Source organism: Cibotium barometz, chromosome 53 (assembly GCF_041138505.1).
Source record: "Cibotium barometz isolate CiBa-2024 chromosome 53, ASM4113850v1, whole genome shotgun sequence".
NCBI lineage: Eukaryota > Viridiplantae > Streptophyta > Polypodiopsida > Cyatheales > Cibotiaceae > Cibotium > Cibotium barometz.
Genome location: NC_141098.1, coordinates 40,896,008 through 40,909,963, shown reverse-complemented (window position 1 = coordinate 40,909,963; position 13,956 = coordinate 40,896,008). Strand labels below are relative to the sequence as shown.

Sequence of the window (13,956 nt, the reverse complement as noted above, 5' to 3'; positions counted from 1 at the left end):
TCTTTGACTCAGAAGCTGTATGGTTCATTGATCTGGTTGATGGACACCAGATTGGACGGGAGCTTCCTGATGAGGCAGTTGAGCTCATGGTTGCAGATGTCTCTTTGGGAGGCAGGATTGCGTTTCCTGTGGTTTCTGCGGCATGCGAAGGATCATGGACTCTTGTACACAGGAGGGGGATTGTTGGATGGAGTCCGACTCCACGGTTGGAGTGACTCAGTTTGGGGAGGAGATCCGGACACGAGGGGATCTACTTATGGCCCAGGAGCAGTTTTACGGAGCAGGAGGAGGTTACATTGCAGGTTTGGGCTTCCACTGGAGGAACCCATGGTCATCCAGAGGCACTTTGTTCGTGAACAGATCGTTGCTGATGACATCTTGCTAGAGTTCTGTTCGACGGAGGACAGTACGGTGGACCTCTTCACGAAGTCGTTCTCAGGATTTGCTCAGGCGGCACCCCAGCTCCCAGTGGTTGGTTACACAGCCAGGAGCTGAGAGGGGGTGTTAGAAGTCATCTCCTGTCTAGATTTATACACCAGGGCCTTTGTTGTGGGTGTGCCCGCTCTTATGAGGTGTTTTCCCATTTTTCCCCACTCTCCGTATTTTTCCCCTATTTTTTCCATTTTTTCTGAGGCTTGGGAGGGCTGCCAGAGGGTGCCAAGAGCAGTACAGTGCTGGCCAACTGGATGTTTATCAGTCGTGGGCACTCTTGCTGCTGGCCCACTGGTTTTGATCAGTTTCGGGCACCAGATTGCTGGCCAACTGCATTTATGCAGTCGTGGACCTTTTTATCAGTCGTGGGCTTTTCCTTATGCTGGCCGACTGCCCTCTAGGGAGGTATATATAGGTCCCCAGCCCCCATACCTCATTTGTATCATTCCTCGGGATCTTCTTGTGTATATAGAGCAGAGTTACACGCCTACATCTCTCTCTCTCTTGTGCTGTTTTTCTGCCTGCGTTTTTGCTCTCGTGTTCCCAGATTTGGTCATCATCTCCGCTGCGTATTCTGACAGTATCAATATGATCCCCTGATCAGTTTCCGGAACCATTCTATACAATTTGCTCAAAATGGTATGCTTGTGGCTCTCGAAGGAATCAGAGACCAACCTTCTACACCAACCCTTTCAGCTCTTCAAGTGAAACGGTGGGTCCGCAAGAGTGGTTGTTCCTCAGCACTTTTAATGGTCCATAGATACAAAGGTGATGTATCTCAGGCAACCTTTCTTTGCTCCATACTTGGACCTTTTTCCTCACGAGCTTCCTGCGGTTCTCCCACCTCGTCGACCAGTTGATATTCTTCCTGGCAGTGCTCCACCTACTCGTGCTCCATATCGAGTTTCTTTTACGGAATCTCAGAAGATACAGCGACAACTTACTGAACTTTTGGAGAAAGGACATATTCGACCAAGTAAAAGCCCTTTTGGAGCTCCAGTGCTTTTGGTGAAAAAGAAGGATAAGTCTATGCGTCTTTGCATCGACTATCGTGCCCTTAATAAATTAACTATCAAGAATAAGTATCCTCTTCCACACATTGATGAATTGTTTGATCAATTGCTCCATGCAAAGGTCTTCTCCAAAATTGATCTTAAGTCTGGATATCATCAAATTCGCATTCGCGAAGGTGATGAATATAAGACAGCTTTTCGCACAAAATATGGTCATTACAAGTACCTGGTCGTGCCATTCGGGTTAACCAATGCCCCTGCAACATTTATGAGTCTAATGAATGATCTTTTTCGTCCTTTTTTGGACAAGTTCGTCATTATTTATCTTGACGACATCCTCATGTTCAGTCGTAATATGGAAGACCACAAGGCACATCTTAAGATCGTTTTCCACGTGCTTCGAGACAATGCTCTTTATATTAATCCAGGCAAAAGTGAATTCTTCAAGACATCCTTGGAATACCTTGGACATGTTGTTTCAGCAGACGGTATTTCCGTGGATCCAAAGAAAATACAGGTTATTGTCAATTGGCCAACTCCCACAAACATCCATGATGTTCGTTCTTTTTTGGGACTTGCCAACTTCTATCACACAAAGGTTCATCGATTTTCCGAAATAGCTGCTCCTCTCACCGAACTTTTAAAGTCCGCTCCTGCATTCCAATGGACTGAAGCCGCAACACAAGCTTTTGCAAATTTAAAGACAGCTTTGACAACAACTCCTGTCATGGCTATTCCAGACCCTACTCTCCCCTTTGATGTTTACACGGATGCTTCTGATATTGCCACTGGTACCGTCTTAATGCAACAAGGACATGCTATTGCGTTTGACAGTCATAAGCACTCTGCAATTCAGGGAAGATACCCGGTATATGACAAGGAATTTTTAGCTATTGTTCATGCCTATCGAGCATGGAAACATTATCTCCTTGGTGCGGATTCAGTGGTAAAAACAGATCATCATTCTTTGAAATATATCTTCACGCAGCCAGTTATGAATGCTAGGCAAGCACGTTGGGTCGAATTCTTAGCCAATTTTCATATGATAATTGAGTATGTTACTGGTCTTACCAATGTGGTTGCGGATACCCTCAGTCGTATACTATCAGCTTCGGTCTTGGCTATTTCTACAGTTGAAATGGATATACCTCAAAGTTTCAAGGACCGTTATTCAAAAGATCGTGATTTTGGAAATGCATTTCGAATTCTCAATTCTCAGAATGCAACTCCTTCCGACTTAAAGATTTATGGAGCATATACAATAGTGGATGGTTTATTATATTATCAGGACCGTATTTGTGTACCTCATGATACTCATGTTCGAAGAGTATTGGTGAAAGAACATCACGAGGTCACTTATGCTGCACACCCAGGCATCAACAAGACTTATCGTCTTTTGACAGCTACATACTATTGGCCTCAAATGAAGCAAGATGTTATTAAGTTTGTTACAGCATGTCTCTCATGCCAATGTATGAAAGCTAGCAGACAAGTTCAAGCTGGTCTTCTTCAACCACTTCCAGTTCCCAATGAACGCTGGGAAAGTATTAGTTTGGATTTTATCACTTCATTGCCACGTTCTTCTAAAGGCAATACACAGATTCTTGTGGTGGTTGATAGATTTTCTAAAATGGCACATTTCATCCCGTGCAAGAAAGCAGCCCAGGCTTCAGATATTGCAGTACTGTTTATACAGTATATCTTCAAACTTCATGGATTGCCAAAATCTATAGTTTCGGATCGAGATCCAAAGTTTACAGGACATTTTTGGACTTCGATATTCAAGTCTCTTGGTACAAATTTACTCTTTAGCTCTGCTTATCATCCTCAGACAGATGGACAAACGCAACGAGTTAATCAAACTCTGGAAGAAATGCTGCAACATTATGTTCAGTCTCGATTAGCTTCATGGGAAGAATATTTACCTTTGGTGAAATTTGCTTATAATAATTCTTATCATTCAGCTATTGGAATGACACCTTTTCAAGCAGCTTATGGCCATACTCCCCTTATTCCTGCCAACTTTGTTCTTCAACATAAAGTGGCTTTAGCAGACCACCTCATTCAAGAAATGCAAGATATTCTATTACAGATTAAGGATAAGATGATCAGCGTCCAAGAGCAATATCAACGCACAGCTAATAAGCGTCGTCGTCACATTGAATTTCAAGAAGGAGACTTGATATTATTATATATTGCCCCTCATCAATACAAGACAGTGAAATCAGTTTTCCCAAAGCTTCGTCCAAGATATTATGGACCCTTTCGTATTATTAAGAAGAACTCATCTCTCAGTTATAAGTTCGAGTTACCACCTCCTTGGGGTAGAATTCATCCAACTTTCCACATTTCTTGGCTCAAGAAGTTTGTGGACGGTGATTTTCCAATTTTAGATCATTTGGATTATGTTCCAGAAATCGAAGATGAACACATACTCTTAATTCCAGAGATAATTCTTGATGTCAGACAGAAAGAAACACGACATAAACTCACTACAGAATTTTTGGTTAAATGTAGAGATTTTGATGATTCCGACTCTACTTGGCAAAGTGATGAAGACTTACAGGAATATCCAGAACTTCTTCGGGAATTCTTTCAAAGACAACCATCTCTTCTTAGCCGGAGTCTTATTTTAAGTGGGAGGGAATGTCACAATTGTGACTAACTCTCTTAATCTCTCCTTAATTACTCCTTAATCCCTTATTAACTGAAAGGACACTTGTGAAGGGTCACACCCTTACACATGGATCACTATCAAAGGACATGTCTATTCATTAAAAGACACACCCCTAAGTCCAAAGGACATAACCGTTGACTCAAGAGCCACACCCCTTCCTACGGATGTGTCTCTTCACTTGTACCTTTTCGGCCTCTATTTAAGAAAGGCCCCTGTCTCAATGCAAACAACTCAATCTTTCTATCAACATTTGTCTTATGTTTGTTAATTAAGTCTTAATCATGTTAATAAAGCTATAAAAGCTTTACACTTCTCCTTCTACCATGTCCTCTTCTTCTCCTCTCCTTCCTTCCCCTCTTCTCCTCCCTCCCTCCTCCCACTTCCTCTCCTTTACCCTCTTCTTCTCCTTCTACCACCTCCCTTTCATCACAATTCACAATACACATGTATTTCTATTTATATACATATTACATATACATACAGACATGCGCATGTGCACGCACGCACACGCACACACAGCCCCTTCGGTTTTTCTAGTGATGGATGAAACCTTTCAAAAAAAAACCTTCAAAACCTCGAAACATTTCTTGTGACTATGCATGCAGCTGAGCCCCGTCCCATTGCGTGCAGCCCAAGCCTTCTTTGCAAGGTGACAGCACGGCTTCGACCTTGCATCCGACCCACTAGCTGGCGTTTCAGGCTTTCCCATGACAATCTTCCTCCCACGCCTCAGGAAAGAATACCTTCCCCTTCTCCCGGTGATTGGTGGAGCCATTGGGAGAGTGATGGAATCCCTCCCCACTGCCGCTTCGTCTCTAGCACGGCCGGCCGGGATTCCACCCCTTCCCATCTGTATTGCCTCATCACAGAGAGTGTCTCATGTCATATCCCTTCCTTGTCTTTCGGGAGACCCCATCTTGCAAAGAGTGGAGTACTCACGCCTCCCAGGCCAATGCTTCATTTGCAGGCCGATGGGACACCTTGCCAGAGCTGGTGGAGCCATTGGGAGAGTGATGGAATCCCTCCCCACTGCATGCTTCATCTCTAGCGCGGCCGGCTCGGATTCCATTCCTTCGCATCTAGATTGCCTCGCCGGAGAGAGTGTCTCACGTCATATCCCTTGTCTTTGGGGAGACCTCATCTTGCAGAGAGTTGAGTACTCACACCTCCTAAGCCAATGCTTCATTTGCAGGCAGATGGGACACCTCGCCAGAGCCTGCCCTCGGTGACAATCCAGGAGACCGCCTCCGATGATCCCCCCCTGCCCCCCCGCGCGGTCCAACTCAAATCATCATCAAGGGGTAGGGACAGAGGCAGGCTCTCAGGCAACCTAGCACCAGGACTCGACCGTGGACGACTCTGCTGCTGAAGAGTGGCAGATCATTGGCCCACGCTAGGGCCACCAGCCAACTTCCAAGGCTAAGAGCCGCAACAAAGGAGCTAGCGGAGGCATTGACAGCTCTCCCTAGGGGAAAATGCCCGGGGCGATGGATGGGCTTCCAGTTTCCTTCTTGCTTTGCCATTGGGATCTCATGGAAGGTGGCCTTCGAGCTGCCTTAAATGAGATTATGCTTACCGGTGCCATGCCAGAGAGGCTTTTAGAGGGTTTGATTCACTTGATTCCTAAGGAGGGTGGTGACAAATTGGAGATCCGCGGCAGCGGAGACCCATCACCCTCCTTGGGACCACCTACAAGATTTTGGCTAGGGCCATCAACCGGAGACTACAGCCTTTCCTCCCTAACTTTATCCATGACACTCAGACAGGTTTTGTTTAGGATCAGGCATTCTGGACAACATCTTCACTTTCTCGGAGGCAACAGCTTCGGCCAAGATGCAGTAGCAGGACCTCATTGTGCTGCTCCTAGACTTTGAGAAACAAGAAAGAAAGAAGAAAGTTGTCTTAACATCTCCAAAAGGCCAAAATGACCTATGAGACCAAAAGGTTACATCATGTTCATGAAATACATCATCATGGGTACTAAAAATAAAAATCAAACAAAGTAATAAGAGCTGAAATGTCAGATCTGATCCCAAAACAAAAAGTGTGCAGCTCTCATATCACCCTAAAATATCCCACATAGGACGCTGCAACATGGCACCCAATGTAGTAAAGCTGGGCCGGTGGGAGAAAGTCTTGTGGTGGTCGGAGAGTTGACTGGAGCTTTCCGGAGGGCACGATGTACCGGATGGGGTTCCCAGTGGAGTGGATCCGTGCTATTTCAGGACTTTACTCAGCCTCTCATAGTCAGATTCTCATTCAGGGAGCCCGAGGTGACAGATTCCCCCTTTCACGCTCAGTCCGGCAGGGCTGTCCACTCGCACCTCACCTCTTCCTATTTGTCGTCGAGGCCATGAGCAGTTTTCTCTCAGCTCAGAAGACGGGGCTCCAAGGATTGCGTCTCCCCATCTGTACTGAGGAGTTGCTAGACTCAGAGTTTGTAGATGACACAACAGCATACCTATCCGGAGATGTGGGGAATCTCTAGAGATTCACAAAGGCGAATGACATCTTTTGTCACGCATCACGAGCGCAGATCAACTAGCACAAGTCATGTGGTTTTTGGGTAGGCTCTACACCTGCCCCGACTTGGCACCCAGCTGAGGCTTTCCAGTGGATCCTGAGGGGCACAATATCTCCCCGGAGCAGCAACTCGCCCCTCTTCTTCTGAGCATTCGGAAGAAGCTTTTGTACTGGAGTTCTGCAAGGCTCTCCTTAGCCTGCTGCGTGGTGGTGGAAAACCTATCCTTGCCACCATGTGGTACATTACTTCTTGTTGGGCCTTCTCCCGAGCATGCATTGGTCAGGTAAAGCGGTTGATCCATTTGGATCAGAATCAGGTTGGGCTTGTACCAGCCCGACGACGTCATTTTTCAAAGGGGGATGTGGAGTTCTTACATCTATGCTCTAGTGATGCCCACCTCAGTGGAGGGTGCTTGTGTAAGCATTGGGACATAACATACTTCCCCCCTTAAGAACCATTGATGTCCTCAGCAATGAATCCAAGGAAGCAACTCTCCAAACTACGCACTGACTTCCATGTAGCCTTGACCACAGGCCGTCCTTTCCATTCGATCAAGTAGGTCTTTAGTCTACCTATTCATGCATACACCTTGGTAGTGTCGCAGACAGGAGATCTACCAGCGGCATAAATGCCACATCTCCTCTTGGCTCCCCCGGGTGGCCCCTAGACTCCAAATGTGAATGGTTCTTTTCCACAGGAGATCAGCAGCTCCTTCACTGACAGATTTGCTTCCAGTCTCTTCTGGGGTTGGCATGCCCTCCACACAGCATTGATCCAGAACCCCCCCCCCCCCCCCCCCCGGGTGGGCCACTGAGGAGGACCGAGAGCGCCAGCCCAATGCCATGAACCCTCTCTTCCGCCTCCCTTCTAGCCACGTGGTTGGGGCTCAATCTCACTTCTCCTGAGGCAGACTCTATTCTGGCCCTGCCCAAACTACTAGGACTTGGAGGCGGTACCTTAAAACCTCAAGTTGTTCCAAAGCACTCAGTTCAGACAGTATGAGATGCGGCACACAGTGGGAGTCCAACTGCATTGCCTCTGGGAAGAGAATCCTACAAATAAGCCGCAACATTCAATTCATCTCATGGGAAGTGATGGAATAATCGAGCCCTGTTCTTCTCCTACGAGGTGGATTGCACTAGCCTGGCACTCCACCTGGACTCAGATCACAGAAACGGAGGCAAGACAAATTCCCCCCCTCCCTAGAATTGGTGCCACCCATGCAGGACAATCACAACTATTCAACCACCTCACCATTATACCGCTTACTGGACCTTTACCTAGTGAGAAACCAGAATCCCCCAGCATCCAGGCTGCTTAAATTTGACTCTCCTTTTGAATTTGACTGCGTAAGCATCCAGGCTGCTTAAATTTGACTCTCCTTTTGATTTGGGATCTTTAAGATGTGAGCTGGTAAAAACCCAGGTATGTCTCCATATTCGTTAACAACTGCACACCAACCGAGAATGAACTAATTGATAACAGAGAGGCGCCAAAATAAGCAACCACCATGTTTATTTTATCTACTTGTAATTTGTATTAAACTTCTGGTTTGTTGGGCATTTGGATTACTTATGTTCCTGGACAAACCTGAAGTAACATCTTTGCAGCTGTCACATACTGGTTCCCTGGCCCCAAAATCTTGTCAACCTACACACCAATACATCAAATAAATCACATGTATGTATGTACGTGCATGCAAGGTATGCGTGTGTTCAGTTGCTTGAAAACACTGCACCTTTGGGCAACTTTCTGTTCCCCAAGCCATTGCAGCAACTGCCTGCAGCATCCACAATAAGACCAGAGTAACAAGCTCAAGATCATCTATGAAAATGCTGCTCTTAACCACAGACAGAAACATGATGATATCTAAGAACCTGCCTGAGCTCCTCCAGCTTTCAAGATAAACGTGACACCCGCCTTCTTTGCACAATATAGAACCTCCTGCATAAACTTAGCACTTGTCACTGAAACATGCATCCACATACACTATTTTTCAAGAAAACTTACATAACCACATGCATGTGTGCATGCACACATACATGTATAGAGTAATTGAGGACTTACAGGACAGATAGACCCATCACGTCTTGGAGGTGTGGCAATGACCACAGTTTTACAACCCGCAATCTGGGCAGGCTGTAAAGGAAACCACCAACCTTCAGCACCACATTCTTAAGAAAGTTGCATAATAATATTCTCCTATGTATATAATCAAGCAAATGCATACCACTGCAAGCATCAAGGCAGTTGATGGTAAGACCGCTGTTCCACCAGGTACATACAGACCTACAGCATTAATGGAACGTGCAACTCTCCTGCACTTTACGCCCTATTTTCCACACAGAATACAGCCATAAGTGCAAAGCTAGAGAAACAAAAAGCTTGTATTCAACTCGAGTAAGGCAAAGATGGAAAGACCTACTGGCATGTTTTCTACTTGAAGCTCATGGGTCTTCTTTTGGGCAGAATGGAACGCATGAATGTTACCATAAGCCACATCAAACGCTGCCTTGACATCTACTTCAAGCTTCTCAATTGCATGATTAAGAGATCAAATTTCTCAGATACCATCAAAACAAGAACAGAAACAAAATCGGCATAATGATTACGATGCAGTACCTCTGGATCTGGTAGCTCTGCTACTCTTTCGAGCACACCATCCAGCTTGACTCCGTCAAATTTGGCAGTATAACTACATCAAGTGAAAGACGGGGTGGGGGGGATTTGCAGAGAGTAAATCAATTGTTGGTTTTATGTACCAAATACACACGTGCGTGCGTGCATGTGTGTGTGTGTGTGTGTGTGTGTGTGTGTGTGTGTGAGAGCCAACATCTGATCTTTTATAATAAAAATCACATTTTGACATACAATTGGGCAATCAACTCACTCAATTACTGCAGAATCTCCATGATTGCGAACATCCTCTACTATGGGGCTTACCTGCATTGCATTAGCAGATAAAAAAAGAAGACATCTAATTAGATGAAAAAACAAAAACAAAATAATTTGAAAATAATTGGGGGTATATTACCATGTGTGTGTGTGTGTGTGTGTGTGTGTGTGTGTGTGTGTGTGTGTGTGGGGCATCCAATGCACATTCATTGAAGGTTCTGTGCCTTCAAGCATAAAGTGCATCATGAAATTTCTCGTTTTGTGAGCCTTCCAAGAAAAGAGAGATCAATTGAGTTTGTCTAGGTCTCACACCTCCTATGGAGATACTTAACCGTGTTAATGTATTCCCTGATCGTCTCAGTTTCTTTTTGCTTAAGAGTGTTCAGTTGATTTACGGATCCTAGTCTTAGAATAAGCAATCAGAAAGGATTGTTACAAATCTTCATAAGTTGTTTTTGCTCTTCTTTCAGGTTCTAAACCATTTGGCAACCTCATGCTCTAGTCCAACCTTAGTGAAGTCGTCATTCACTTTCAAAGCTTCACATACTTGCTCGAAGGTTTCCAAATGACCATGTGCATCACCAATCCCACTAAACTTTTGCATTGCCTTACACACACTCCAGACTCTAGAGTTGCGTCTGTCTCGTTCTCTCTCCAGAGGACCATGGAACCGACTCTTGGCAATCTCAAGGACAAGGAGTTCTACACTGCCTCCAAGGTTAATCGAAGGATAACTCTCTGTCCTCCCTTGCCCTAGATGGGATCCACTTGGAAAGCTTTGGTGGTGAGGTCGTATGTGCCCATGTCCTGAAAACACCTCAGATAGTCCATGCCCCATAGTGGCAATCTAAAAAAGTTGAGGAGTTCTACCTTTTGTAGAAGCCAGCTGCGTTTGCATCCCCCAAAATAAGTCTAGCTGCAATCAACCGACGAGACGATGGAGTTTGGCTAGGTCTCAGGGATGGCCTCGACCAACAAGTCCCAACTGCTTACATCCAAACGCGAGTAATTCTGTGAGCTCCCCCCGCGCGTTCCCACTGCCTGCACCTCCCCCCCTTCGCATTCGTCTACGCACCCATCCCCCGCGCTACTGCTGCTGTTCCTGCCCCACCCCTCCCTCCTCCACTGCTTCTCCCCCGTTTTCTTTCCCCTCCAGCTTGCCCATGGTCTTGGACCAGGAGGAAAGATTCACGAACCCTCCACAAGGCGAAGGTTTGGAGGTTTTAACTGGCCAACGGTCGAAAGGCCGTAACAACAAGGGCAAAGGGAAAGCTTCACCGGAGAAGTCTTCTGAGAAGAAGTCCGACGCAAACCGCGAGAAACTGAAGGCAAAGAGGACCTGTAATGATTGTGGCGAGAAAGGCCACTATTGGAGGCAGTGTCCCAAGCGGAGCACCGAGAAGGGTGCAGAATCCTCAACAGCAACCGTGAAGACTCCAGCTTTTGTGCAACTGGAGGTGATGGACACTGATGTTTCATTTTCTTCGTGCCGAGAGGAGGTTGGAGGACTCTCCACTACGAATACTCGAGAGTGGATTCTAGACAGTCGTGCTTCCAAACACATGACTCCTTCCCGTTTGCAGGTATTCTGGTCACATCCTTACTGGGGATACATCCACTATCCCAGTTCATAGTGAGACCAGGTTGGAGATAGTTCCCGATGGCAGAGGGGGGAAGTATTCCTCCCAAGTGTTGTATGTTCCATCACTTGGTTTTCATCTATTGTCAGTGCATCAGGTTTGCAAGACTGGCATACGGGTGGAGTTTGATGAGCATTTTGTTGCTCTCCGGGACAAGGCAACAGGGCAGGTAGTTTGGGAAGGCAGAGTGGAGAATGGAGTTTACAAACTTCCAGCACTCTCTCTCCTAGGTCCTCAGTTTTGTGATGAGTGGCAGTCTGGTAATGGCCACTTAAGTGTGGATACGTTGCAGGTGCAGGCTTTCCCGGACCAGATGGTGGATGGCTTGCTAGATGATGACAGCAGTTGGCAAGAACTTTCCAGTATAGATGTTGGTAGTTCTTTTTTTTTCCGAGAAAAGATCCTTTCATTAGTTATATAAAAAACGCCCGTAGGGCTACAAAAGATCCTCTCTGCTCATAAGAAAATAGACCAGAGAACAGCCTGTGGGCGACCAGCCACTGGAAAGTCGAGATCTTGCGTGCCTGTCGACTAGCCCAGAGCCTAGTCCAAAAGTCCTCCAGGAACTCCGGTGAGAGTCCCTGAAGCCGCCAGTGCCCCGATGCAGCTGGAGAGACCATCCTCCTCGCCGTCAAAATATGTCGTCCCAACTGAACAGTATACTGGAAAAAGGTGATCTCTGTGGCCTCAAGGGATGCATAAGGATCATGCCACTCGTACTCCCCAGGGTCCCACTGGAGCCGGGCCAAGGGGCGCGCTGCATATGCCCATATACGCCAATCAGAGTCCACATCTGCAGGGTCTGGGTCAATATGCCACTTCCGAGAAGCGACGGCCACCACCCGTATCCTTTGAAAGATGCACTCTGCAACCAAAGGCAACTCCACCTCCACTCTCTGAAGTCTGCCCTCATCCTGGATCTCATAGTAGAGGCATCTGCCATCCTCAGTGCAAGCTCTGACAGCAATCAGGATCTCCAACTGAGTAAAGGCTCCCATCCAACGTGGGGCCACGGGCTCGAGAGGCGTGAACCACTCCTCTGTGAGTGCCTCCTGAATGTCATCCCTCATAATCAACCCCCCTCTGAAGTGACCCAGCCTCTCCACCTGGATCTCCTCTGGGAGACTGCAAAAGGCCTGCCAGTCTCCAAAACTACGTGCTGGGCCTGCCGCCAATGGTCCCCAGGCTAGACGAGGCCGAGAACCCAGCATATGACCCTGCTCTGTGCGAACCGCTGGGTTCCAGATGAGCGGCTGTCTGGCCCGCTCCTCATCACAAGAAGGAGGTCTCTGAGAGAGCCCCGGTCTCAGCAACTCCCAAGCTCTCAGGATGCTCAAGGCAAATCTGTCCTCCCATCCTCTACTAAGGCCTATCCTCCTCATCTCTATGAAGATCCATCGTATCTCTGGTGCCCAAGTGCCCCCTGCTGGGGGAGCTCGAGCCTGCAGCCGCTGCAAAAGAAGCTCTTTCCAAGGCTCTGCACCTGGAAGCAGCCCCCGAACAATAAGCTTCCCCAATAAGGCTCTACTCTGATCAACTGGATCTATAATGCCCAAGCCTCCCTGGGCCAACGGAAGTGTAATAACTGCCCAAGCAACCTTTGCCCTGGCTGGCTGACCATCCCGCCCACACCAAAGAAAGTTCCTCATCAGCCTCTGTACCTGGCTGATACAAGAGCTCGAGAAGATCCAGCAAGACGTAATGTACCACATGGTTGCTAAAAGCACCTGCACCACCCTCCCAGCCAAGGATAGCCGAGCTGTACTCCAATACAAAAGCTTCTTCCGAATGCTCAGAAGAAGCGGGGCAATCTGCTGCTCAGGTGACAAATCTAGTCCAATCTGGCATCCCAAATATCACACTGCTGTGCCAGGAGGAATCCATCTAAAACCCGGGTCTGGGCTCCATGCCGGAGTGGGAGCGCTACTGATCCAAAAGGCCACTGTCTTGCGCCAATTGATCAATGCTCCCGAAGCTGCACTAAAAACCTGGAGCGACTGCTCTGCCCGCTGAAGATTGGCCTCTTGGCCATGCAAAAATAAACCCGTGTCATCAGCAAACTCAGCATCGAGCAGGTCCTCCCCCCTGACTGGGAACTGGAGTCCTCTCAAACCAACCTCCTCTGCCGTCAGATACATGCTCATAGCCTCCGCAAAGAAGAGAAAAAGAAACGGGGCGAGAGGACACCCCTGACGGACTGATCTCGTCAACTCAAAACTCGGCCCCCTTCCTCCTGCAATCAACACCTGGCTACGAGCTGTGGAATATAGAGCCGCCACCCCTCAAATCCAACCTAGCTCAAAGCCCAGGCGAAGCATAGTGCCCTCTAAGAAACCCCAATCGACTCTATCGTATGTCTTCTCAAAATCGAGAAGCATCACGACCAAGTCCTCACCAAGAAATCTAGCTCGGGCTGAGATTCCCCCGGTCGGGGTTGAGCACAATCTTGGCAAACACTTAAGCTATTAACATAATTAAACAATTTTAAATGGCGCAACACAATAGAGTAAGAAGCTGAATTTTTATTTTGCACACTGCACTAGGGCCGGAAAGGGCCGACCCCCCTTGTAATAGGTTTTATTATCAAGGAAAACTGTTACAAGCCTCACGGGCATTCACATGCCAAACTGTTCAAGTGCATCCATGATCATGAAAACAGCATTGCAAACAAATTTGTCGTAGACGATGGAATCCATAGCTTCACTTGAGAGTAGCTTCGTTCCTTGATTCCTTGAAGCTTGTCAAACGCAGCTATGCTCCACTGGCATCCATACA

General features: G+C 47.2%; 1 protein-coding gene across 4 annotated transcripts in view; it reads right to left on the bottom strand.

The window, feature by feature from the left end:
- Positions 1–13,956, bottom strand: part of LOC147608634 (histidinol dehydrogenase, chloroplastic-like) — a 72,204-nt gene that overhangs the window by 27,273 nt on the left and 30,975 nt on the right. For 3 of the 4 annotated variants that reach the window (XM_086788907.1, XM_086788904.1, XM_086788905.1), the window contains exons 3-10: positions 9,537–9,589; positions 9,269–9,341; positions 9,072–9,176; positions 8,877–8,978; positions 8,714–8,785; positions 8,524–8,590; positions 8,385–8,422; positions 8,237–8,296 (exon numbers count right to left, since the gene is read on the bottom strand). In XM_086788907.1, coding sequence (XP_086645033.1) covers positions 8,237–8,296; positions 8,385–8,422; positions 8,524–8,590; positions 8,714–8,785; positions 8,877–8,978; positions 9,072–9,176; positions 9,269–9,341; positions 9,537–9,589 — 570 coding nt within the window. The remainder of the gene's footprint in view (positions 1–8,236; positions 8,297–8,384; positions 8,423–8,523; positions 8,591–8,713; positions 8,786–8,876; positions 8,979–9,071; positions 9,177–9,268; positions 9,342–9,536; positions 9,590–13,956) is intronic. The other variant, XM_086788906.1, reaches the window with a different exon arrangement.